At 41.9% G+C, this 25,831-nt stretch overlaps 1 protein-coding gene across 1 annotated transcript in view; it reads right to left on the minus strand.

The window, feature by feature from the left end:
• NOX3 (NADPH oxidase 3) overlaps positions 1-25,831 on the minus strand; it is a 65,196-nt gene that overhangs the window by 7,811 nt on the left and 31,554 nt on the right. The window contains exons 10-12 of the mRNA XM_061130272.1: positions 22,757-22,919; positions 8,775-8,921; positions 3,751-3,875 (exon numbers count right to left, since the gene is read on the minus strand). Of these exons, the coding sequence (XP_060986255.1) occupies positions 3,751-3,875; positions 8,775-8,921; positions 22,757-22,919 (435 nt within the window). The remainder of the gene's footprint in view (positions 1-3,750; positions 3,876-8,774; positions 8,922-22,756; positions 22,920-25,831) is intronic.

Below are 25,831 nucleotides of genomic sequence, written 5' to 3' on the forward strand. Positions count from 1 at the left end.
AAATGGTTTGGTCTGAAAGGTCTTACTGGGCTGTAAATGTCATATGTAACACAAATCAACAAATACAATGTGAAGCATCAATAAGGGACAATCAAAGCTATGGTTTTTCCAGTAATCATGTAAGGTTGTGAGAGTTGGACCATAAAGAAGACTGAGCACAGAAGAATGGATGCTTTTGAACTGTGGCATTGCAGAAGACTCTTGAGAGTCCCTTGGACAGCAAGGAGATAAAACCAGTCAATCCTAAAGGAAATCAACTCTGAATATTCTTTGGAAGGACTGAAGCTGAAGCTCCAATACTTTGCCACCTGATGCAAAGAGCCAATTTATTGGAAAAGACCCTGATGCCAGGAAAGACTGCAAGAGAAGTGGGCAGCAAGAGGAGAAGTGGGCATCAGAGGATGAGATGGTTAGAGAGCATCACCCACTCAATGGACATGAATCTGAGCAAACTCTGGGAGATGGGGAGGACAGAAGAACCTAGTGTGCTACAGTCCGAGGAGTCACAAAGAGTCAAACATGACTTAATGACTGAACAACAGCAAAAACAGCATAGAAAAGAGCAGTCTTATCTATAAAAGCTTGAAGACCAAGATACATGTGTCCCTGTCAAAAGCCTGCAATGTGGGAACATTGGTCCCATGATCATTGAAAATTGAGTGTAAAACATTTATCAGAGGAATAATTTTTTTCCAAAAAAAAGAACATAGCAACATGATCCATGGCCTCCTGGATTATGCCAGGAACAGTGTCTGCTGTCTCAGGGCCTTGGCACATGCTACCCTTTCGCTTTTTCCTAGTTGCCCACACGGCACACTTGCCAGGTCCTTATCCTTCAGGTCTTTCCTCAAAAGTGGAAACTATTCTTTAAACAAAGACAATATTAGGACATGCTGCTTCCAAGACCTGTAGATGATGTGGGTTCAGAACAATGACTGATTTAGACAATGTATACAAATAACAACAAAAGCTTTGCATTAGTGCTTTGTACTTCACCAAGTTTTTCAACATACTATGCATTTTTAAATTATGAAAATAACAATGTGAGTGTATGGAATCATGCATGTTTTACACTGGGGCCCAAAAGCTCAAACAAACTCCCTTGTTTGTCACATAGTCAGTATCTTCTAGAATCAGAAAATACAGCCTTCACTCTTGTCTTACGGTCCCAGAGCAAATGCTTTTCCTCTTCTACTCTGAAGTTTACCATATAGTAGTCATACTTAAGTTTTTTTAAAAACTCATCTCACACACTAGCAAAGTAATGCTCAAATTTCTCCAAGCCAGGCTTCAACAGTATGTGAACCGTGAACTTCCAGATGTTCAAGCTGGATTTAGAAAAAGCAGAGGAACCAGAGATCAAATTGCCAACATCCGCTGGATCACTGAAAAAAAACAAGAGAGTTCCAGAAAAACATCTACTTGTGCCTTATAGACTACGCCAAAACTTTGACTGTGTGGATCACAGCAAACTGTAAAATTCTTAAAGAGGTGGGAATATCAGACCACCTGACCTTGCCTCCTGAGGCCTGCCTCCTGAGACCACCTGACCTCCTTGTATTCAGATCAAGAAGCAACAGTTAGAACTTTACATGGAACAAGAGACTGGTCCCAAATCGGGACAGGAGTACGTCAAGGCTGTATATTGTCACCCTGCTTATTTAACTTATATGCAGAGTACATCATGTAAAATGCTGGGCTGGACAAAGCACAACCTGGAATCAAGATTGCCGGGAGAAATATCAGTAACCTCGGATACAAAGATGACACCACCTTTATGGCAGAAAGCAAAGAAGAACTAAAGAGCCTCTTGAAGGTGAAAGAGGATAGTGAAAAAGCTGAGACATTACTTTGCCAACAAAAGTCCATCTAGTCAAAGCTATGGTTTTTCCAGTAGTCATGTATGGATGTGAGAGTTGGACTATAAAGAAAGCTGAGCACCGAAGAATTGATGCTTTTGAACTGTGGTGTTGGAGGAGACTCTTGAGAGTCCCTTGGACTGCAAGGAGAGCAAACCAGTCAATCCTAAAGGAGATCAGTCCTGGGTGTTCATTGGAAGGACTGATGCTGAGGCTGAAACTCCAATACTTTGGCCACCTGATGTGAAGAGCTGACTCACTGGAAAACAACCTGATGCTGTGAAAGGTTGAGGGCAGAAGGAGAAGGGGACGACAGAGGATGAGATGGCTGGATGGCATCACTGACTCGATGGACATGAGTTTGAGCAAGCTCTGGGAGTTGGTGATGGACAGGGATGTCTGGCGTGCTGCAGTCCATGGGGTTGTAGGGAGTCGGACACGACTGAGAGACTGCACTGAACTGAGCTAAACTAATAATTAAAATAATAATGAGAGCAGCTAACACTGAACTCAAAGCAGTGTTCTAGGTCCTTTAGAATTCACACAGTTAATCCTCACAGAAGCCTAGGAGGTAAACAGTTTTATTACTTGCAGTTTACAGACAAGGGGATGGTCAGAGCCAAGTTAAATAACCTGTTCAAGGTAAACTGGTGGTAATGATGGAGCCAGGATTTACAACCAGGTTCTCGGACTCCTGAATTCCTGCTTGGTTTTAGAATATTTTTTTTCTGCTTTGCAAGATATGCTAGGTACAGTTTACAGTTTGGCTAAGTGAATTCTCCAGTTGAGTAATTACAGATCAATCGTGTTTACCCAAGATTTCTTGAAGGCATAGACAGTTTAAGAAATACCATCTTCTGGACCTAGAGATTATCATACTAGGCAAAGTAAGTCGGAAAGAGAAAGACAAATACCATATGCTATCACTTGTATGTGGAACCTAAAATACAACACAAATGAACATATCTATGAAACAGGAACAACTCACAGATGCCAAGAACAGATTTCTGGTTGCCAAAGAGTAGGAAGATAGGGAACGGAAGGTTTGCTAGTTTGGGATTAGCAGATGCAAACTAGTATATGTGTAGTATGAATAAACCACAAGGTCTGACTGTATGGCACAGGGAATTATATTCCATATCCTGTGATAAACCATAATGGAAAAGACTATGAAACAATATACACATAACTGAGACACTTTGTGGTAGGCAGAAACTAACACGACATTGTGCATCAACTACACTCCAATAGAAACTAATTTTAAAAATAAAGATAAATATAATCCCTAAAGTCTTTTTCAGCTCTATTTCTTTTGGCCCATAAGTAATCTATCCTAAAAATCTAATGCAAAGATATATTAGAGGCTGGTTCGATAAGTAAATAAATAATTAAAAATTAAAAAGGAATACCATCTTCAACTGAGTTTAAGTATGAAAAATGTTAGGGCTCCCATGGTAACTCAGTGGTAAAGAATCCACTTGCTAATACAGGAGACGTGGGTTCAATCCCTGGGTCGGGAAGATCCCCTGGAGAAGGAAATGGCAACCCACTCCACTATTCTTGCCTGGGAAATCCCATGGACAGAGGAGTCTGGGGAGCTACAATCTACGGGGTTGCAAAAGATTCAGACATGACTTAGTGACTAAACAACAACAATGAAAAATTTCAATGCAGTTGACACTTGTTAGATGTAAGATGGTCATGCACAGGTCTGTGGTTCCTGAAATATCCCATGACTACTTTTTCTAAGGTTGATGTTTTATCTCTAAACAAGAGGCCCACTGCTGTGGATTAGCTGGTTTGTGCCCGAGGCTTTCCATTCCTGCAGCGATGGAGACTGTGTCTCTCCTGGAGGCTCCCAGAGGCAGAGGAGAGAGAGAGAGCTGCTCACCTGGGATGACTGAAGGCAACCTGCTGGAACTCGTGATTCCAGTTGGGTCTTCCATAGAAGGTTTTCTGCCTTAATCCTGTAATCACATCAGCATTTTCATCCCAGTGTAAAGCTATGTGAAAGGCCTAAAGTAAAAATTGTGGTATCAGATGGGTGTTTAGAGAGGAAGAAAAAGTATCTCTAATAAATGAAGGATGATGTAATTATGTTCATTTGTAGATTTAAAACACAATTTTTTAATAGGAAATTCTTTGTATTCCACCTGGGCACTATTGAAACAAAGCTCCTTCTCTGTGGTTGACATGCAGAAACGTGAGCCTGGAAAGATTTTTCTTGAGAGGATGCGAGTAATACAGTGAAAAGGGGTAAGGAAAAGCAGACACTAAGCTACTTTTTTCTGCCAAATTTCTCAAAAACTAATCTCTAGCTCTGCCCCTGTTCACTTCATAGTAAACCTTAGGGATCTGAGAGGAGCCCTGGCAGATTAAAGTGATAGAAAATGCCTAGAGTGAAGCTGGGTTTTACAGTTAGATCTGCTTTTTGAAGTGAAACAATCTATGTTCAAGTTCAAATGCTAGGAGGATGTGGAGTCTGGCAGGCAGAACAGGTTGCCAGATCTAGTAAAGGGCAGGATTAGAGCTCTGTGCCAACGATTTGCCTTCAAATTGCACAAAAGCACCCAGGCATCAGGTAGTTGATAAGTAAGAGCCTGGGGCATAGCCATGCCTAGTGATGAGTTTATAAGTTGCTATCATTTGTTTCAGCTCATGCTGAACTCTGATAGGTAAGAAGGATTCTTGCTTCTTAACTCCTGAGATCTGTGTTTGCTGGGCTCAGGCCCCTCCAAAACTCTTGAGCTCATGGGTTTTACCCTTGGGTACTTCATTTGTTCAGTTCCTCTGACCAGTGTGAATAGCAACACTGTGGGGCCCAACTCTTACCCCCTGATCCTGCTGCAAGACTGGCTTCCCTGGCATGCTTCTCATCAGTCTAGAAAGCAGCCAGGAATAAGGAGGTTGGGCCCTAACAAGCCAGTAGATGATGGAGACTTTGGTGGAGTCACAGAAATCCAGGCTGCAGGGAGTTGCCATTAGGCAAGCAAGTCTGAGCCCACGTAGCAGGGCTACTGTAGGAATTGAGTTGGGAAGAGGACTTCAGGCAAGAAAGGGAAAACTGGCAAGCATCAGGCAGGACGCTCTTCTTAGGCAGGTTTGTCAAGACAGAGAGTAAAGCAGAAAATAGGAGATAAGAGTTCAAGGCTAAGAACAGAAGTGGTAATTGAGGACTGAGTCTTGGAAACTGGCAGAAGCCCCATTATTAGAACAAGCACTCAAGGTCAGAGTTGTATCGGCCTCCAGATTAGAATGGAATTTTTGTCCCCACAGCCCTTTTGCTAACTCTAGAGGAAACTGGTTCCAGCAGTGGGTGGAAGAAGCAGCCAGGGACAATTTGACTCCCTTTTTTACTAAGTGCCAAATCTAATGAACAACTCAGGCCTTATTCTTCTTGGCTTCTCTATCATGTGGCTGAACACTGCTTCTTGATTCTATTTTCATTACAAAATCCTAGTTCTTGTACTTCTCTCTGGTTCTTGTTCTGATTCGAGGAAGAAACAGCAGTTATTTTGTTATCCTATTCCCCTGTCTCCATATGGGAAGACTGCCTTCCCAGTCTCTAGGTCAGCTCTCTGAGTTTCTTTCAGACCACTACTCCCCAGAGAACTTCCATTTTTGCAACCCGATTAGCATCACCTGCGTAGATGAATCAAAGTTTCTCTCCCAAACCGTCATCTTCCTACCTGGGTAGAGGACTGCATCCTAAACTCCCCGAACACATTACTGTGTAGAATTCTTGTACCTTCAAATTGGCCATCCCAGCTAAAAGTGAATTATTACGCTTTCCAAATAATTTGTGATGTCAAGTTACTTCTACCTACAATCGCTAAGTGATTGCCCTGGGCAGGCAGAATGTTATGAATCTGAGTACAAACAAGAAAAAGAGAAGGTCTCGGCTCTGTGAGGAACTGGTCATTGGAAGAAGAGACAGACCATGTGCACAATTGTGCTTAGTCATTTCAGTAGTGTCCGACTCTTTGTGACCCCATGGAGTGTAGCCGCCTCCCCACTTCCTTAGGCTCCTCTGTTTATGGGGATTCTCCAAGTAAGAATATGGGAGTGGGTTGCCATGCCCTCCTCCAGAGGATCTCCCCAACCCAGGGAGGAACCCAGGTCTCCTGCATTGCAGGCAGATTCTTTCCCATCTGAACCCCCAGGGAAGCCCATGTGTACAAATACTATGACCTGAACCACCCAAAGTGAACTGGAGACCTAAGTTAACCTTGAATATTTTTAACTAAGAGAACTGGGGAAGGCCTTTGTGGGAACTGGGCTTTAAAGTTCCAGGCAGTAGGCAACAGGAGGGACGTACAGATGGCGCTAGTGGTAAAGAACCCACCTGCCAATTCAGGAGACGCAAGAGATGTGGTTTCGATCCCTGACGGGGGAAGATCCCCTAGAGAAGGGAATGGCAACCCACTCCAGTATTCTTGCCTGGAGAATCCCATGGACAGAGGAGCCTGGTGGGCTATAGTCCATGAGATCTCAAAGAGTCAGACATGACTGAGGTGCCTTAACATTGCATTGAAGGGAAAGGAAACAGTGTGAGGGGAGATGGAAGCGAGAAAGTCCTTGGTGTGGTTGGAGAACACACAGTTTGGTGGCTCTGGGGCCAGCAGCAAATGACAAGAATTGTATAGAACAAGGGGGCTGCTGTCAGGTCAGGGGGTGCCTGGAGGTATTTGCTAAGTTTGGGTATTGTTCAATAGAAAAAAGAGTTTTTCTCATTTCCGTCCATGATACTGTCCAGCTACCAATCACTGGTGTTTGAACATTTGGAATTATATTTGCTCCATATTTCTCTTCCCAATGTTCAATTAATCTCCAAACCCTGTTGATTTGCCCTTCATAATACCTTTTCCATCTGTCCCTTCTGTTCTTGTCATTCTGCCACTTTGAGGTTGTTGAATTCAGTTTAACAATTGGCTGTTTCTAAAACAGCCTCTTGATTCCTGACTGACAGCATGTACCAATTATTTTGTCCTGAAATTTAAGCGTCTCGAGAATTTCCAACATGTCATGGCAAAAATTTGAGAATGTGTCGATTTTAATTTACTGTTTTCAGAAGAAAAGTATCTCTTACAGTGTACTTTTGGAAGTGGCAGGGATGGGATGGGGCAGAGCTGTGTTGTCACAGAATCAAACAGAGCCTGCATCTTGCACCTTCCAAATGACTGGGATTGCCTAGGTGGACACTCAAAATCAATCCGTAGAAGCAGAAGAGCAAGCACTGGACCAGAAAGCAGAAGACAGAGGCTGTGTTTGCACCTCACCAAATGGATCACTAGTCAAAAATCCCACTTGAAAGGAAAAGATGTTTTTCTGGAAAACATAATTAACACTATTTAATTCATGAAGGTGTTTCGAGTCTAGTTCCCAAGAAATCTCTATTTCAAAGTATTCCACAGGAATATTTAAGGCTGACTGCAAATAAGACCCTAAAAAAGTATTTAGCAACTGAATTTCAAGCAAAATCTTATTCATTTTCAGAAGCACAGAGTCAAATTACAGTGATATTCTATAGGGCCAAAGTGTGTATGTGTTGTGTGTGTGTTTGAGAGAGAGAGGGAGAGAGAGACAGAGAGAGAGAGACAGAGAGAGACTCAGGAGTGTATTCATTTGTAAATTTAGTGACTAATGCAAATCTCTGGCTCAAACATGCTTTCCTTAAATATCTACAGTAACTGTCACAGAAGTGCTGATTAGGACATAAATGTCATAACCTAGTAATCACTTCATCACTTCACTGTTAGCGTCCACATTAGAGAAGTTTCAGTGTTAATAGTATTGAATGATAACTGCTACATTTTAAATGTTTTCTAACTTCCCTCACAGCTCAGTTGGTAAAGAATCTGCCTGCAATGCAGGAGACCTGGGTTGGGAAGATCCTCTGGGAAAAGGAAATGGCAAGCCACTCCAGTATTCTCGCCTGGAGAATCCCATGGACAGAGGAGCCTGGCAGGCTATAGTCCATGGGATCGCAAGAGTTGGACACGACTTAGAGACTAAACCACCACTACAGTAATCACTTCATCACTTCATCGATAGCTTCCACATTAGAGAAGTTAGAAAACATTTAAAATGTAGCAGTTATCATTCAATACTATTAGCACTGAAACACTACCATGATGCAATATTTTGATGTAAAATACATTATTTTTGGTAAACCTAACTTTGCTGCTGTTAAGTCTCTTCAGTCGCGTCTGACTCTGTGTGACCCCACAGACGGCAGCCCACCAGGCTCCGCCATCCCTGGGATTCTCCAGGCAAGAACACTGGAGTGGGTTGCCTAACTTTAATATGGTGTTAATACATATTAATGGACAAGGCAGAACACCTGTTCTAACAGAAGATCATTTTGATCTTAGGTGTATAAACATATATGTAAGCAATTTCTAAGAATGCCTTAAGAAAAATAAATCTCTAGATAAATCATATATTCATATTTATTTTCTATAGAAACAATTATTTTTTGTAAGAACTCAAATGTTTTACAACACAAAATGCTGAATGTCAACATCTGCGGATTTTTTCTGTTTGAACAGCTCAAAGCAATGAATTAGAACCAGTTGAGGGCTCAGGACAATAGAGCTAATCCACAACGTCTGCTTGACAATACTAAATTTCAAAGGCAATTTCCAATGACGTAATTTTTCTTGAGTTTCCAAACTTAGAATCTTCTCACCTTGATCAAGTTCTTTTCTAATCTCCTTTTCTATTCCTTTTATTGCTATAATGTGAATAGCTCTACGCTGGCTTTATTTTATTCTCCTCTTTTCTTTTAAAGAACATAAAAATATTTACTTTCAGGCTACCTGATAATCGTAGAGCTCACTATTGAAATTATTCCTCTTTGCTCTATCATAACACCAGTTAGATAATATTGCTTATTCTGAATCTTATCAATACCTGGTTTTCATCCCAGCCAGTAAGGAATATATGATAACTCAGAAAGTGAGCTTTCCCGTGCTCACTCATCTTTGTTTCCAGAGAGAGTAAGAGATCAGCAAACCACTCAAACGCTCCTGGATCTCTGCAAATCCAGTAGAAATACACCTGTTAAGAGAGAGGGCAAGAATGCAGATTGGTCCATCTTTTCACGATATGCCAATAATTGCAGACTACTTAACCTCCATTAAATTATTTGAGCCCGAATGGGCACTTCTGCAAAATAACATGCTTCTCTCTGCCAGTCACACTATGTTTTCTTTAAAGAACACTCACCTTGTGTTTGAAAAGGCCCAGAATGAATTCAGAGTCAGGAGCCTGTGGGTTGTTGCCAGTTTCTCTGGATGAGGATCAATTTACCCCATTCCTGGATGTGCTGTGTCTGAACGAGGTTAATAATCATAACTAGCTGTGCCTTTTCACTGCTTCCTAAAGGGGGATAAACCATTAGACCAATCCTGTTCATCTTTACTTATGGTCTAAGCTCTGGATTTGGACCTTCTTCTGCAGAGACCCAAAGGCTTGTTCACTAATCGACTTCACCAGTCATGACCTCTAGAGGGTGGAGATTATGTTAACTGCAGAATCAAACTTGCAGACCAGAAGTTTGCTCTCAACCAGACATATTAGTGTCCAAGGAGGCTGATGGGTGGCGGCGGTGGTCTTGTGTCAACTGCTATAATGAAATGATGGCGAAGAACATTTCTTTCTTTCTTTGACTCTCTGTGTTTAGCAAAGGGCATGTGACAAGCAGCAGTTTGGGCTTGCTAAAACCAAGGCTCAACTTTGTACTTTGGATTTCAGATAATTATATCTAGAAGAAATTGTAGGAGATAGGTCTGTTAATTCTCCTATTTTTCTCACACTCCTACCCACTACTGCCTACTGCTCTTTCCTGCAGCCCCTCCCCAAAGAGGTGCTGCTTAACAAGATAGAGGAGAGGGCCAGCCTGATCTCTACCAGGAAATACCGCCTCCAATAGCCTGTGTTCTTGCCCTCCCCTCCCCCGCCTGCCTGCATTTCATCGTCATCACATAATGAAACTTCCAGACAAGATTTAATTAGCAGATCATATTCATGAGGGAAAAAAAAAAAATCACAGAATGTGTTTCAAGGCTAAGCATCTCGCCTATTTTCCCCAGGTTTGTGCAGAAATTTTTAAAATTAATAGTCAAGAACAAAAACTTAGAGCCTACCTATTTTTTGGACAGTTGCTGCTTGGAAGGGCACTTGGAATCTTAACCTCAGGACAAAAAATAGCTCCCAGGGGTGTTACCCAGCCCCAAAGGAGCTTCTTTTCAGTCTCAGGCCGTGGGCCCCTCTGGTCACTGTGTTCATCTACCAATGCCTACTCTGTGTCAAGAGTGTTCTTGGCTCTGGAACTCGAAGAGCAGGCAAAAGAGCCAATAATTCCCTGTCCTCATGGAGTCTGCATTTTAGAGGGAGAAAAAAAGATGGTGATAAGTGAATACGTGAAATATAGGCCACATCAGAGGGTGATCGGTCCTACGGAGAAACGAAGACAGGCTGGAACGTCCTGCAGTCAAGGAAAGGGGACGTTTGAGCCCGGCCACGGAGAAAGTTGGAAGGTTGGGAGAGGAACAGAGCATAGAGGTGCAGGGCAGGAGCTCTCGGGTGGGCAGGGGTGGGGGCAGAGTGAGGCTGCTGGCGGCAGCAAGAGGTGAGGTCTGAGGGGAAGGCAGGGGGTGCAGACGGGGGCTGTGGGGCCATCTTGACTTTTATTCTGAGTGACAGGGGAAGACACTGCAGGCTGCTCGGCGGGGAATGACGTCATCTGAGGAAGGACCCTGGGGAAGGACCACTCCCGAGGCATCTTGAGGACGGACTGGGGGGTGTACAGGGGATGGGGGAGAGGAAGGGAGGAAGAATGGAGGCCGGGAAGCTGACTTTATATCCTATGAGGGTGATATTGCTATCCTCTTTCCACTTTTGTGAGGTGCTTCATTTAAATCATTATTTCAAAACCTCAGCCCCCCAACCTTTGACTCACTGAGCTCCCTGTGGAAACGAAAACCCTGACTGAATTTAATGCCATTCTCATCTATGATCCTTCTCCTTCCTGCCCCCGGTAGGTTGTTTTATCTGAGAACATCAATGGTGGCATTTGGTATAAAACAAACATCATTGACTTATTTTCTACTATTTTCACTCTTTAAGAAATATGCTAAAAATATACGCATCTAGGAAATTAACAAAAGTATCATTAAAAAAAAAGAACTTCTCATTTCAAATCCAGTTCCAATCATCCTTACTTGAAAAACAGTCACATCTCAGCTTCCTCCACTTACTGACCCTTATTCTTTCAAACAGAAATCATTCCTGTCCTTGCTTTCTTGTGGCTTAGCTGTGTGTCAGTGTTCTGAGGGTTTGCCAAGCCTTTTATACTTTTTTGCTTCCTTGTAATGGCTTTGTGTGTTTTTCCCTCTGTAATTGACTCGTAGGTGACACTGGGCAGCTTTGGTGCAGGAGGCAATGGAAGGGCACTGAATGGGCCCAGGAGAAGTGCTTCAGGCAGAAAAAAGAAGAAAACGGACTTTGAACGGAGGCAAAGCGTATTTACTTTGCCTCCCTTTCATCTTTCTAATGTTGAGGGACGCTCACTGTGAAGGGACAAACGGTTCCACCTCTGCATTTCCTCCCGTAGGAAGGGTCTGGTCAATGCTAGAACAAATGTCCCAAACAATAGGCTGCACGTCTGTGATCTGTGCTTCCCAACCCTCACCCCGCCCCAGTCTCCAAAAATAAAACCACCCTAAAATCGGTTACCCGAATAAAGCATGGCTTTCAGGATTCTGGAGTGAATAACAGAGGCCTAAAATACCTCAGGTAACTTTAAAAGCTTTTCTTACACAGAAAGTTGTCCTCAGTAAAAGGATGAAAGTTCTGAACTTTTGTAGTAATGCAATTCTTTCTTTTTCAGGACTCAGCCCGCACATTTCTGTCGACCTAAGGGATCCCCAGATGTGATGGGGGACGGCTCCAGGAGGGTGTCATGGAGTTGGGGAACCCTGTGCGCGTGTGGCCGGTCACAGGCCTCCGCTTTCTCTTTGTTCCCGGCATGGACCACCGGACAAGCTCAGTGGCAGCCAATCTTGGGGTGCCTCGGTCCCAGCTCCAGCCCACCCCTGGCCTCCCTGCAGCCTGGGCTTCTCTTGAAGAGTGTTTGAACCAGGTCATCGGGACCCAGTGGGAAATGGCCCTGTGCAATTTTTGGATACACAATTCTAGAAAATGTATTAAGGAAAGCTACTTATCTATCTTACTACAGAGCTCCAGACTCTTCCATCAGAGGTTCTCGTGCCAGACCTGGTTAGTTACTCACAAACACAGAACACAGCTGAGGACATGCCCTCAGATACCACCTTTAGACCCAGATTGATTTCCTGAGCGTGGAGTGGGGCTAAAAATTATCTATCTACCTATGACCAAGGGTCCCTCCAAGGGGATTTTTCCTTTCCAAGAAAGGAAATTGCACATGAGGGTGCAGGTTGAAGATGTGGTACAACATGGTAACTAAACACCGCGAACCCGGGGGTCCTGCAACCTGGCCTAGTGTCCTGACTTCACTACCTTCAAGCTATGTAACTGGGAGCAGATTATGTAATTTGAGCCTAGATGATCACATACTAAAATGGCAAAAAAAAAAAAAAAAAAAAACCCAAACAAAAACACTGAACAATAACTCATGAGATTATTTTGAAGATGAAAGGGTAGGTTTCATGGAAGCATTTAGCTCTAAGTCTAATGGATGCAGTAAGTGCTCTTCCACGTGAGATGTGAGCTGAGATATTGCTGCCACCTCAATGGCATCTGGCAGAGCTGACAGAATGAAAACCGCATGATGATATTAGAGAGCAAAGGGGCCATCTGCCCTACTTAGGGGTCTGTGTCCCCACCGTCACTCCTGAATTGTAAAGACGGTGGTCATCCACAGGAGGTGAAACCAAAATTTATCTGCAGCACCTGTCTCAAACCTCAGCAGTGCTTATAATTATGCAGTTCTGAAAGAGGAACCCATTCACCAGTGAAGGGTGTCCCAGGCTTCATGTGCTCAATACGCAGTAAGGTGATTTATAGGGTGCTGGCTTGACCTCCCCCAGGAGGTCAGTGGAATGGCACTGTGACCTTGCCTCCTCCTGGGCAGCACCCTACATTCCCCACTGTTGTGGACTGAATGTCTCTCTCCCAAATTCATGTGTTGAAAGCTTAACAGGCAATGTGATAATTTGGAGATGGGGCCCTTGAGAGGTGGCTAGATTTAGATGAGGTCAGGAGGGTGGGCCCCCATGATGGAATTAGTGCCCTTATAGGAAGAAGAAGAGACCTGAGCTCCCTCTCTCTGTCATGTGAGGACACAGTAAGAGGGTGGTCATCTGCAAGCCAGGAAGAGTCCTCCCAGAACCCCATCATCCTGGACTCTGATTTCAGACTTCCAGCAAAATCCCAGTCATCCTGGACTTTGATTTCAGGCTCCCAGCCTCCAGACCTATGAGAAATGTTTGTTGTTTTAAGCCACTTAGCCTTGGTAATCTTATAGCCTTATAGTAATCTGAGCTAACATTCCACACTTCGTGAAATATTAACAGAACTGATAGAAGCTCCAACCGAGGAGGGTGATGGAGACTTTCCATGGAGGGACTCATGATTGTTTTCCAAAAAGAGAACTATTGTCTCTGAAAAGATAAAGACTTGAGACTGATCTTTAGAAAACATAATACCTCCTCAATAAATGGTAACTATTATTGTCCTGGTTTTTATTTTGTGGTTTCTTTCGCCAAGGTCATCCTAGATGAAGACAATAGCAAACAGTTTTTGAAGCAACTAGTTCTTATCAAGAAGCTTCCCTAATGTGACTTCCACATCAAGTTTTAAAGAAATAAAATTATTGTTTTTCCCATTATCCATCATAAGACCAGCCTTTGTTAATCATGTTAGCCCTTGAAAGTTAAAAGTGTTAGTTGCTCAGTTGTGTCCGACTCTGTGACCTCATGAACTGTAGCCCACCAGGCTCCTCTGTCTATGGGATTTTCCAGGCAAGAATACTGCAGTGGGTCATCATTCCCTTCTCCAGGGGCTCTTCCTGACCCAGGGATCAGACCCAGGTCTCCTGCACTGCAGGCAGATTCTTTACCATCTGAGTCACCAGGGAAGCCCATAAGAGTTTTTCTGAAAGCCATTGCTGTTATTGTTAACTGTTTCATGGCTATGCTGCTGCTTTTCCTTGTGAATGGGGACTGAACTTTATTGTGCCTCAGTTTGTTCTGATTCTAGTTAATAATACTTGTTAGACAACCAGAATGTCCATTAATACCAGAATGATTAAATCAATTGTGAGATAGTCATACTACAGAATTCACTGAAGGCGCTACATAAAATAAAATCAATAAATAGGCATTGACACTTGAAGGAGCTCCAGGCCATGTTAGGAGGAAAAACAAAACATAAATTGTGCATCTTTCTCTCTCTCCCTCCTTCCCCACCCCCACATCCTTATTGTAAAACTATAAAATATAAACATGTGTGTGTAGGTGTGTATGTGTACATAAATGTACAGGAAAGGAATGGAATAAAAGATGCTCGACTGTTTCAGGTGAGAACCCTGGAGAGTCAAGTGGTGGTAGTGGTTAGTTTGGGAAGGAAGGTGAATAAAGGGAGATTTTTGATTTTTTTCAAATTGCTAAACCAATTTATTTTTAAGCAGAAGTGAGTTTTTAAAAAACCAGCTAAATGAAGACGATGTGTTTCATCGCAAGTGTTCCCAGAACAGTGTACTTTCCACTCTTTAAAGCCATACTTATATTCGTTTTTTAAAAATTGAAGTGTAATTGATTTACCATGTTGTGTTAATTTCTGCTGTATAGTGCAAAATGATTCAGAGATATATATGTACCCCTGGAGAAGGAAACAGCAACCCACTCCAGTATTCCAGTATTCTTGCCTGGAGAATCCCATGGACAGGGGAGTCTAACAGGCTACAGTTCACGGGGTCACAAAGAGTTGGACATGACTGAGCAACTAACACACACACGTACACACACACAAACACACACACAGATACATACGTATATATTCTTTTTTGGATTCTTTCCCATTATGGTTTACCTAAGGATATTGATTGAATATAGTTCTCTATGCTATACAGTAGGACTTTTTTTTTTTTTTTTTTTTAATCCATTCTGTATGTAATAGTTTACATCTGCCAACCTCTCAAATCCCAGTCCAGCTCTCCCCTAACTCCCTGGGCAACCATTGATCTGTTCTGAAGGGGGAGTTTTTTTTTTTTTGAAGGGAGATTTTTGAGTGAGTATTTTATTTGAATCTTTTACAGGAACCCTGTAGTCATGTATAGCTTGTGTGGTTAATAAACCAAGATATTAAAAATATTAATACTGGTCACTTCCCCACAGGGCAATGGGGAGGCCTTATGGGAAACTGGACTCTTTTGAGGCTGCCTAGTGAAAGATGAGATGCACGTGTGTCTCCTGGAGATGCAAGCTGGCTTCGTGCTCCCTGGTTCAATTTATCAGAACACTCTCAGCAGTTCTCAGAGATGATCAATTCCAGGAGTAGCCAGAACACCAGGGTGAGGGAAAGTGAAAGTAAATAATTTCTCAAGCTAAACAGATTAAATTAAATGCATTTTTCATTCATTAGAAAAGGAAGCAGGCCCTCCTTTGTTTTATTAATATATTTAAGGAGAGTATGGATTTTTGCCTTTCTTGGCCTCTTTGCCTTGTTCCCACTGGCCCATGCTGTCTTTTTATTTGAATTATCTGTTTATTATGTTAGGTTAAGAACCCAAAGGTCATTTTGCATGGGACACGCTATAAATACCCATTATCACAGTTATGTATTATTGAGCTGATGAAGGAAGACAATTTATGAAGAGATTAGATTATCTCAGTTTTTCTAGAATCTATTTTATTATCATCTGAAGATTACATATGCACTTAAGAAAATGAACCACATCCTTCCGTTGGCCATCCTCTCCGTTCTGACTGCACGGATGTGATACCAGGAAAACCAAATGTAGAGGCCAATGCATTTATGTCAGCACTCTGCCCCCTCCCTCCCTGTTTGTACACACCTATTCCATTCATCATTTTGACAGTTTGTACAAGCAAACTGTCCTAATTTTTTTCAAGAGCTCTTTTCACAAATTGAGTGTGATGTAGAATTAATCATCCCAGTTGGGCAGGAGTTGGGAGACATCTACTGCCAAGGGGCATTTTTACCCTCAGCTTCCTCCATATTGTTGTATCACAGAGACTTCCTAGCTTCTTACACCCCCTTCCCTTATTCTCTCATCCTAAAGGAGCACTGCATTCTCATCTGCCTCCAACTAAGTGAAGTTGGCTCTTACTGTTAGGTTGAAAATATTCCTTTAATATATTACAACTTTTACTCATTTTCTTCACAGCAGAGCATCATTATACTTATTGCTATTTTGCTTCCTTGGGAAGTCACCTCCTAACCACTTCTCTCTCTTCCCCTGCCCGTTCGCCCCACTATTTTTAATAAAAAACATAGCTCGAAAGAAATTTGAAAAATGCCAGCTTCAAACAAAGTGTTACCCATGACCAAAGAAGAGGAGTTCTATTGGCTATTCTCTCACATTTTTCTTAGAAGTGTTCTAGAATAGTGTGTCAGAGGAGAAGGATAAAGGGAAGGAGCTCGCAATGGTCACAACTAAAATAACACTGGTGCAAATTTTTGACTATAGACTTGCAACATAAGGCTTGTATGTAAAAAAAAGGCTGCTTTTATGTCAACAGGTGTTTTACACAAAAAAGAAGAAAGTCCCCCCCACTTAAGTTAAGCTTAAGTTTAACTATTTAAGCTTAAAATTTCAGCTTTACATCTCTATGTTGTTTTTTCCCCTTTCCTTGTTGCAGAACAAAACACTGAAAACTAGAGCCCAAATCTATAATTGTGAAGATGTAGTTAGATAAGAATGCACTGCTATTGCTCTGCTGCACTCAAAAAATTATAGAGATGCTGACAGTTTAGTGGAAGGAGTAGTATTTATATCTCAAAGGCATGTGGGTGGCCCTGATGAATATTAGTTACATAAGCCTAATGATGGCTGTATTCAAACAAACACAGAATTGCTTTAAAACAAAGAAATTTCCTAAACTTTTCTCAAGCATGCAGATTTTGAGGAAGTAGATCTCAAGTGTTATTTTCAGTTTAAACTTTCAATAGCATGAAACCTCACTTCTTTCCTAAAAGAGCTTTGAAATCAGAAGCACAATCTCCTATCCTGACCAGTGGCTAGCCAGGTAGGGACTTTGGACCAGTCACTTGCCACTCTAAGTATTGTCAAATGCAAAACTGAGAGGCTGGGCCCTTCAGTTGCATTTGGCTTCTTCTCTCCCATATGCTACAACCTCTACATTGATTTTCAGCTGAGGGTTGTCTCAATATCATCCTCAACTTTTATAAGTCATGAAAACAGTTGTGTTTTATTTCCAATTCCATGGTTTCTATTTTTTGGAATAGAGATCACAGTCCCTGTTTTATGGTTTTGTGATCACTCCTTTGCCTTCTCCCTGACACAGCCTTAAGAAAACCCATAAACAAAACCCATAAACAGAGCCCATGAATAATAACGGAATGGTGAGTGAGGAGACAGTATTAAGATTTTGTGGGATCCTATAAGGACTTTAAGATTCTGTGGATTCTTAGAAGAATTTTTTCTATTTATGATAAAATAACTGGAATGCATTATTTTAATTATAAAATTATTAAACATTTTGTTTAAATAAAAAAATTATTCTCAGTAACCTAGAATTTTACAGAAAATTGTGAAGAAGCCATTTTTGGGGGGCATGTAGACACTTATTTACTCATTGGTTTATTTAAAATTTATAGTGTGTATGCATGTATAAATATATATATGTGTATATATATATATATATATATACACACATATACACACATATCTAATTATGAAGATATCCAGAGGAGACACACTCAAGGACTTCAGAATCTGTTAAGGGAAATAAGGTAATTTGTGAACCTTAATACAAAAAAGAAAGATAAGTGATATAAGAGGGGAGCAGCACAGGGGTAGTGGATGTTGAGAGAAGGGTCTGGCATTGTGAGTCTGACACGAGGAGAGGGGAAGGCTTTTCATGTCAGTATGAGAGGGCCTGGTACATAGTTCCTGTTGTTCAATTGCTCAGTCATGTCCGACACTTTGCGACTCCATAGACTGCAGCACAACAGGCCTCACTGTCTTTCATCATCTCCCAGAACTTGCTCAAACTCATGTTCATTGATTTGGTGATGCCATCCAACCATCTTATCCTCTGTAGTCCCCTTCTCCTCCTGCCTTCAATCTTTCTCAGCATCAGCGTCTTTTCTAATGAGTCTCTGCATCAGGTGGCCAAAGTATTGGAACTTCAGCTTCAGTTCCAGTCCTTCCAATGAATATTCAGAGTTGATTCCCTTTAGGATTGACAGGTTTGATCTCTTTGCAGTCCAAGGGATTCTCAAAAGCCTTATCAAACACCACAGTTCAAAAGCATCAATTCTATGGCACCCAGCCTTCTTTATTGTCCAATGCTCACATTATACATGACTACTGGAAAAACCATAGCTTTGCCTATGGCACATAGTAGGTGCTGAATAAATATTCATTGAGTGAATAAGTGAATGAAAGTGAGACATACTATCCCATCACATTCTGCATGTGAAGCATAATGTGACCTTTAGTATGATGAGAACAATGAAGCAATGAGCCTTCTGGATAAATGGGTTTGACTTGGTAGACAGTAAGAGCTATGAGAAATCAACATAAACAATAACAGAGCCTTGCAGTGGGGTTCACATGTGTAAACAGTGTCTGATTTGCTTGCTTTATGCCCTAGACTCTTTGTGCCCCTCCCCCAAATTCAAATGTTGAAACCTAACCCCCCCCCCCCCCCCCCATTTGGAGGTAAGGACTTTGGGAGGTGATTAGGTCAGGAGGGTGGAGTCCCCTTGAATGAGATTAGTGCCCATCAGTGTCCAAGAAACTCCCTTGCCCTCTTCTGCAGTAGAAAGTTAGAGCTAGAAGATGACCTTTCATAAACCAGGAACTGGCCTCTCGTCAGGCGCCAAGTCTGTCAATGTGTTAACTTTGGACTTCCCAGCCTCCAGAACTGTAAGAAATGCATTTCGGTTGCTTAAAGCCACCCCGCCTGTGGCATTTTGTTATAGCAGCTCAAACAGAGCAAGACACTTAGTTAAACTTAACTGTGGTGTAAAAAAAGAAGATGGGATTTGTTAATAGCTTAAGAAGAACCAGGATTCAAACTCTCATTCTGATATTGATAAGCTTTCTGTGCTTCTGCTTCCTCATTGTTAATCTGAGGATGCTACTCATCTGAAAGAGGTATTATAATTTTCTAATCTGTAAAATGGAATGAAAGTGTAAGTCTCTTAAAAAGATGATGTGAGATAGTATGTGATACTCCCTGCCTTCTAGAAGCAAGAGATTGTTGAATCTAGGCTATTAGTATTAGTAGTAATACTAGTAATCTAGTCATGACCAACCTAGACAGCATATTAAAAAGCAGAGACATTCTTTGCCAACCAAGTTTCTGTATAGTCAAAGCTATGTTTTTTTCCAGTAGTTATGTATGGGGATTCTCTTGTGGCTCAGCTGGTAAACAATCCGCCTGCAATGTGGGAGACCTGGGTTGGATCCCTGGGTTGGGAAGATGCCTGGAGAAGGTAAAGGCTTCCCACTCCAGTATTCTGGCCTGGAGAATTCCATGGACTATAGGTATCACAAAAAGTCAGACACGGCTAATCGACTTTCACTTTCACGTATGGCTGTGAGAGTTGGACCATAAAGAAAGCTGAATACTAAAGAACTGATGCTTTTGAACTATGGTTTTGGAGGAGACTCTTGAGAGTCCCTTAGACTGCAAGGAGATCAAACCAGTCAATCCTAAAGGAAAGCAACTCTGAATACTCATTGGAAGGACTGATGCTGAAGCTGAAGGTACAATACTTTGGCCACCTGATGAGAAGAGTTGACTCACTGGAAAAGACCTTGATGCTGGGAAAGATTGAAGGCAGGAGGAGAAGGGGATGACAAAGGATAAGATGGTTGCTTGGCATCACTGATTCAATGGACATGAGTTTGAGCAAATTCTGGGAGATGGTGAAGGACAGAGAAGCCTGGCATGCTGCGGTCCATGGGGTCACAATGAGTCGGACACAACTGAGCAACTGAAATGAACTAGTGATCTTTTCATATCTCTGGCAGATATAGTGCACATTTAATATAATCTTATAGCTATTTGCAGGCTTCCCTGGTGGCTCAACTGGTAAAGAATCTGCCTACAATGTAGGAGATCCCAGTTTGATTCTTGGGTCAGGGAGATCCCCTGGAGAAGGGGTAGGCTACCCCACTTCAGTATTCTTGGGCTTCCCTGGTGTCCCAAACAGTAAAGAATCCACCTGCAATGCAGGAGACCTGGATTCAGTCCCTGGGTTGGGAAGATCCCCTGGAGAAGGGAACTGCTATGCACGCCAGTATTCTTGCCTGTAGAATTCCATGGACAGAGGAGCCTGGTGGGCTACAGTCTATGGGGTCGCAAAGAGCTGGACATGACTGAGTGACTTTCACTTTCTTTTCATACACATTTACAATGAAATATTTCTACATCATTTATTTGTCTTATTTGTTATTAAAACTGACTGGTTGGATATGGAATCTTATTTCTCTGTTGTGTGGATCAGGAAACAGCTCAGAGAGGTGAACTGATGCACTGATGCTTCTGGTGGAATCAGGCTGAGGTAGATTCTCTGGCCAGGAATTCCACAGTCTTCCTACAATACAGAAGGTGGCAGTCATGCTTACCACGTGCTGCCTATGTCAAACCAGAGAGCCAGATGGACCTGAGTTTGAATGCTGGTTATTATCTTTTGTTAGCAGTGTGTTTTCAGGAAAGTTACTGTAGTCTCTTCAAAGCTTCCGAGTCCTTTGGAAAACAGAGATTGTGCTACCTACTTTCTAAGGTTGCTGGGACGATTATAAAAACAGAATGAGAAAGCATTTGTCACGCACCTGACACTTGGAAACTCATGAAATGGTAGCTTATTTTACTCTAACTTCTTAGTTGAGAAATTGCCACATCTAGATATCTTCCAATCTGGCTTTGCCCCAGTGCTTCAGAGTGCCATTTCTTTCTTTTTTATTATTTTAATTGGAGGCTAATTACTTTAAAATATTGTGGTGGTTTTTGCTATACATTGACATGATTCAGCCATGGGTGTACATGTGTTCCCCATCCTGACCCTCTCTCTCACCTCCCTCCCCATTCCATCCCTCAAGGTCATCCCAGTGAACCAGCCCTGAACATCCTGTCTCATGCATCGAACCTGGACTGGTGATGTATTTCACATAGGAGAATATACATGTTTCAATGCTATTTTCTCAAATCATCCCATCCTCGCCTTCTCCCACAGAGTCCTAAAGTCTGTTCTTTACATCTGTGCCTCTTTTGCTGTCTCACATATAGGGTCATAGTTACCATCTCTCTAAATTCCATTTATATGTGCTAATATACTGTACTGATGTTTTTCTTTCTGACTTACTTCACTCTGTATAGTAGACTCCAGTTTCATCCACCTCATTAGAACTGATTCAAATGCATTCTTTTTAATGGCTGAGTAATATTCCATTGTGTATATGTACCACAGCTTTCTTACCCATTCGTCTGCCGCTGGACATCTAGGTTGCTTCCGTGTCCTGGCTGTTATAAACAGTGCTGTGATGAACACTGGGGTACACGTGTCTCTTTCAATTCTGGTTTCCTCAGTGTGTATGCCCAGCAGTGGGATTGCTGGGTCGTATGGCAGTTCTATTTCCAGTTTTTATTTTATTTTAGTTTTTTATTTCCAGTTTTTAAAGGAATCTCCACACTTTTCTCTGTAGTGAGAGTGCCATTTCTTAAAGATGGGAAGTGAAAAAAATTTCCACGGCTAAATATGCTTGAGAAGGGTGGGTGAAACAAAACTGAATGATGTTCTTTTCTACAGAAATTATTTAATAGGCGAATAGAAGATGTGACTCTTCTAAAGGGTGCCTTATCATAACATTTCTGGGGTCATTTGACTACAGAATTCTCTTCAGTGGACCCCATTATATGAAGACATGGAGACATTCTGACCTAATCAAGCATCTTCCTTGGATAGATGAGCAAACTGTTGCCAAAGTGTCAACCAGAGAAGTGGCAGAAGAAAGATCAGAAAGATCAGAAAGATCAGAACCAGGACCCAGGTGTCCTGGGTCCCCTGGAGTTGACACCATTCAACTTGACATCCCTTTTTCCTGTTGCTCTAGTGTCTGTTGCTAACCCTAAGAGGGTTCAGATAAGGAATGGAAAAAGGGAGAAAGGGAACTATGGAGGAAGCTAGTCTGAGAACATTCAAGAAATGATAAAAGAGAGATTTGGAGTTGGATGACAACAAGAAGCAAGCAGACAAATGAATCCCAACTGTGGCATTTTTGTTTCTCAATTAAGACTCTGAGGCCCTGAGATGAAGATATTGAATCATACACTTAAACCACAGTAACAAGCTCAAGAGTCAAAGCCTGCCTGTTAATATTACTCACTGCAGCCCAGTCACATAGCCATTTGCAGCCTGTCCATATTTTACTGACATGAGCAATTACATGTCCTGTAACGGCAATGAAGCAATAAAATTTATGTCTTGTCATCTTTAACAAGATTAGACATAACCCTTCTCATAAATGTAATACTGAAAGGAGATTTTTAAGAACATAAGTATAGTTAAGGATCCTTGAGTTTATCCCTCATAGTTAATTAAAACCCTCCCCAGGAATCAGCAGATGATAGATAGAAGGATGGTGAACCTTTGAATTCATGGAAGGGTGAGCTGATGACTTTTTTCCATACCTTGTTCAGCTTGCACTGGGTTTGTGCCTCCCAACATCGGTACCAGATAGATTTCAGAAGAGCCGCAAAGGGAGTGACCCCTATTCCCGCAGCAATGCACATGCTCACTGGATAGTGAAACACATCAGTCAAAGCAGCTCCAAACGGCCCATCCACCGCCAGCCTGCAATCACAAAGGGCACGGTGTGACTTTCAGAACACTCTACTCCTAAAAACAAAACCATCCTAAACCAGTGCTTTGAATAGGATGTGTTGGCATAAGTGTGTGGGGAGGTTAACTCTGTGCTCGAGAACGCCCTGTTTGAACACAGAGTGGAGAGATCTGGTGGCCAGCCTCACAGCACAGCTCTTTTGACAGTTCTTAGAAGCTTGTTTTGCATCATGAAGACTGATAAAAGATGCCTTTTCTTTTCCTTTTCTTTCCCCAGCTGCCATCAGGGGAAAAAACAGAAGTATCAAGGTGGTTTACAAGGCCTACCTCTCCTTTTGCTAATGTAATTCCCCCCTGTTTTTATTTATTCCATCCCACTTCTTAGTATGTTTATATAATTTTAGTCTAATGGAAGCTATTCATTAGGAATAAATATAATTTTGGAATAATTTGTCAGTTATGTTGAATTTCTAAAACTCATTATTTTACCTTATGCTAACTTAAAAATCTGTGATAATCAGGCCAGGGGCAGGTGGTCTTTGAGTAGGCAAATTTTTTCTTTATAAGAATAATGCATATTCATTGAATAAGTATAATTATCTTTGTGTGTGCTTTGTTGTTCAGTTGTGTCCAACTCTTTGTGACCCCACGGACTGTAGCCCACCAGGCTCTTCTGTCCATGGGATTCTCCGGGCAAGAATACTGGAGTGGGTAGCCTTTCCCTTCTCCTGGGGATCTTCCTGTTTCAGGGATCAAATCCATATTTCTTGCACTGCAGGCAGATTCTTTACTATCTGAGCACTTGGGGAGCCCGAAACTGTCTTTAATAGGGTCCTAAATGGACTGAGCTTCCCTGGATTCTGCTTCATCTCTCATGACCAGTTCTCCACACTGATTTTTCTTTTGTTTCTTAGGGAACGCAGGACCCTCTTTGGCCATGGGGCCTCTGCCCATGATAATCCAACCAATCACTTGGAAACCTCTGCCCCAAATTCTCCTCTATCGTCTTATATAGTTCATGGTTATCCTTCCATAATGTATCAGTAATCATTTCCCTGGGGAAGTCTTCATGGATTTCTGAGACTAGGTTAAATTCTGTCTTAGATGATTTATAACACCATGTATCTATCCCCTGGTTCTATGATGACCTACAAGACCTTCTAGAACTAACACCCAAAAAAGATGTCCTTTTCATCATAGGGGACAGAAATGCAAAAGTAGGAGGTCAAGAGCTACCTGGAGTAACAGGAAAGTTTGGCCTTGGAGTACAGAATGAAGCAGGGAAAAGGTTATCAGAGTTTTGCCAAGAGAATGCACTGGTCATAGCAAATACCCTCTTCCAACAATACAAGAGATAACTCAACACATGGACATCACCAGATGGTCAATACTGAAATCAGATTGATTACATCCTTTGCAGCCAAAGATGGAGAAGCTCTATACAGTCAGCAAAAACAAGACCAGGAGCTGACTGTGGCTCAGATCACGAACTCCTTATTGCCAAATTCAGACCCAAATTGAAGAAAGTAGGGAAAACCACTAGACCATTCAGGTATGACCTAAATCAAACCCCTTACAATTTTACAGTGGAAGTGACAGATAGATTCAAGGGATTAGATCTGATAGAGTGCCTGAAGAACTGGATGGAGGTTCGTGACATGGTATGGGACACAGTGATCAAGACCATCCCCAAGAAAAAGAAATGCAAAAAGGCAAAATGATTGTTGAGGAGGCCTTACAAATAGCAGGGAAAAGAAGAGAAGCTAAAGGCAAAGGAGAAAAGGAAACATATCCATCTGAATGCAGAGTTGTGAAGAATAGCAAGAGATAAAACAGACTTCCTCAGTGATCAATGCAAAGAAATAGAGGAAAACAATAGAATGGGAAAGACTAGAGATCTCTTCAAGAAAATTAGAGATACCAAGGGAACAGTTCATGCAAAGATGGGCACAATAAAGGACAGAAATGGTATGGACCTAAGAGAAGCAACAGAGATTAAGGAGAGGTGGAAAAATATACAGAAGAACTATACAAAAAAAAGATCTTAATGACTCAGATAACCACAATGGTGTGATCACTCACCTAGTGAGCCAGAAATCCTGGAATGCAAAGTCAAGTGGGCCTTAGGAAGCATCACTATGAGCAAAGCTAGTGGAGGTGATGGAATTCCAGTTGAGCTATTTCAAATCCTGAAAGATGATGCTGTGAAAGTGTTGCATTCAATATGTCAGAAAATTGGAAAACTCAGCAGTGGCCACAGGACTGGAAAAGGTCACTTTTCATTCCAATCCCAAAGAAAGGTAATGCCAAAGAATGTTCAAACTACTGCACAATTGCACTCATCTCACACCCTAGCAAAGTAATGCTCAAAACTCTCTGGGCTAGGCTTCAACAGTATGCGAATCGTGAACTTCCACATGTTCAAGCTGGATTTAGAAAAGGCAGAGTAACTAGAGGTCAAATTGCCAGCATCTGTTGGATCATTGAAAAAGCAAGAGAGTTCCAGAAAAGCATCTACTTCTGCTTTATTGACTATGCTAAAGCCTTTGACTCTGTGGATCACAGCAACCTGGAAAATTCTTCAAGAGATGGGAATACCAGACCTGAGAAATCTGTATTCAGGTCAAGAAGCAACAGTTAGAACTGGACATAGAACAACAGACTGGTTTCAAATCAGGAAAGGAGAATGACAAGGCTGTATATTGTCACTCTGCTGATTTAACTTACATGCAGAATACATCGTGTGCAATGTTGGGCTGGATGAAGCACAAGTTGGAATCAAGATTGCCAGGAGAAATATCATTGACTCAGATATGCAGATGACACCACCCTTGTGGCAGAAAGCAAAGAGGAACTAAAGAGCCTCTTGATGAAAGAGAAAGAGGAGAGTGAAAAAGCTGGCTTAAAACTCAATATTCAAAAAA

This window comes from Dama dama, chromosome 26, assembly GCF_033118175.1.
Source record: "Dama dama isolate Ldn47 chromosome 26, ASM3311817v1, whole genome shotgun sequence".
Lineage (NCBI taxonomy): Eukaryota > Metazoa > Chordata > Mammalia > Artiodactyla > Cervidae > Dama > Dama dama.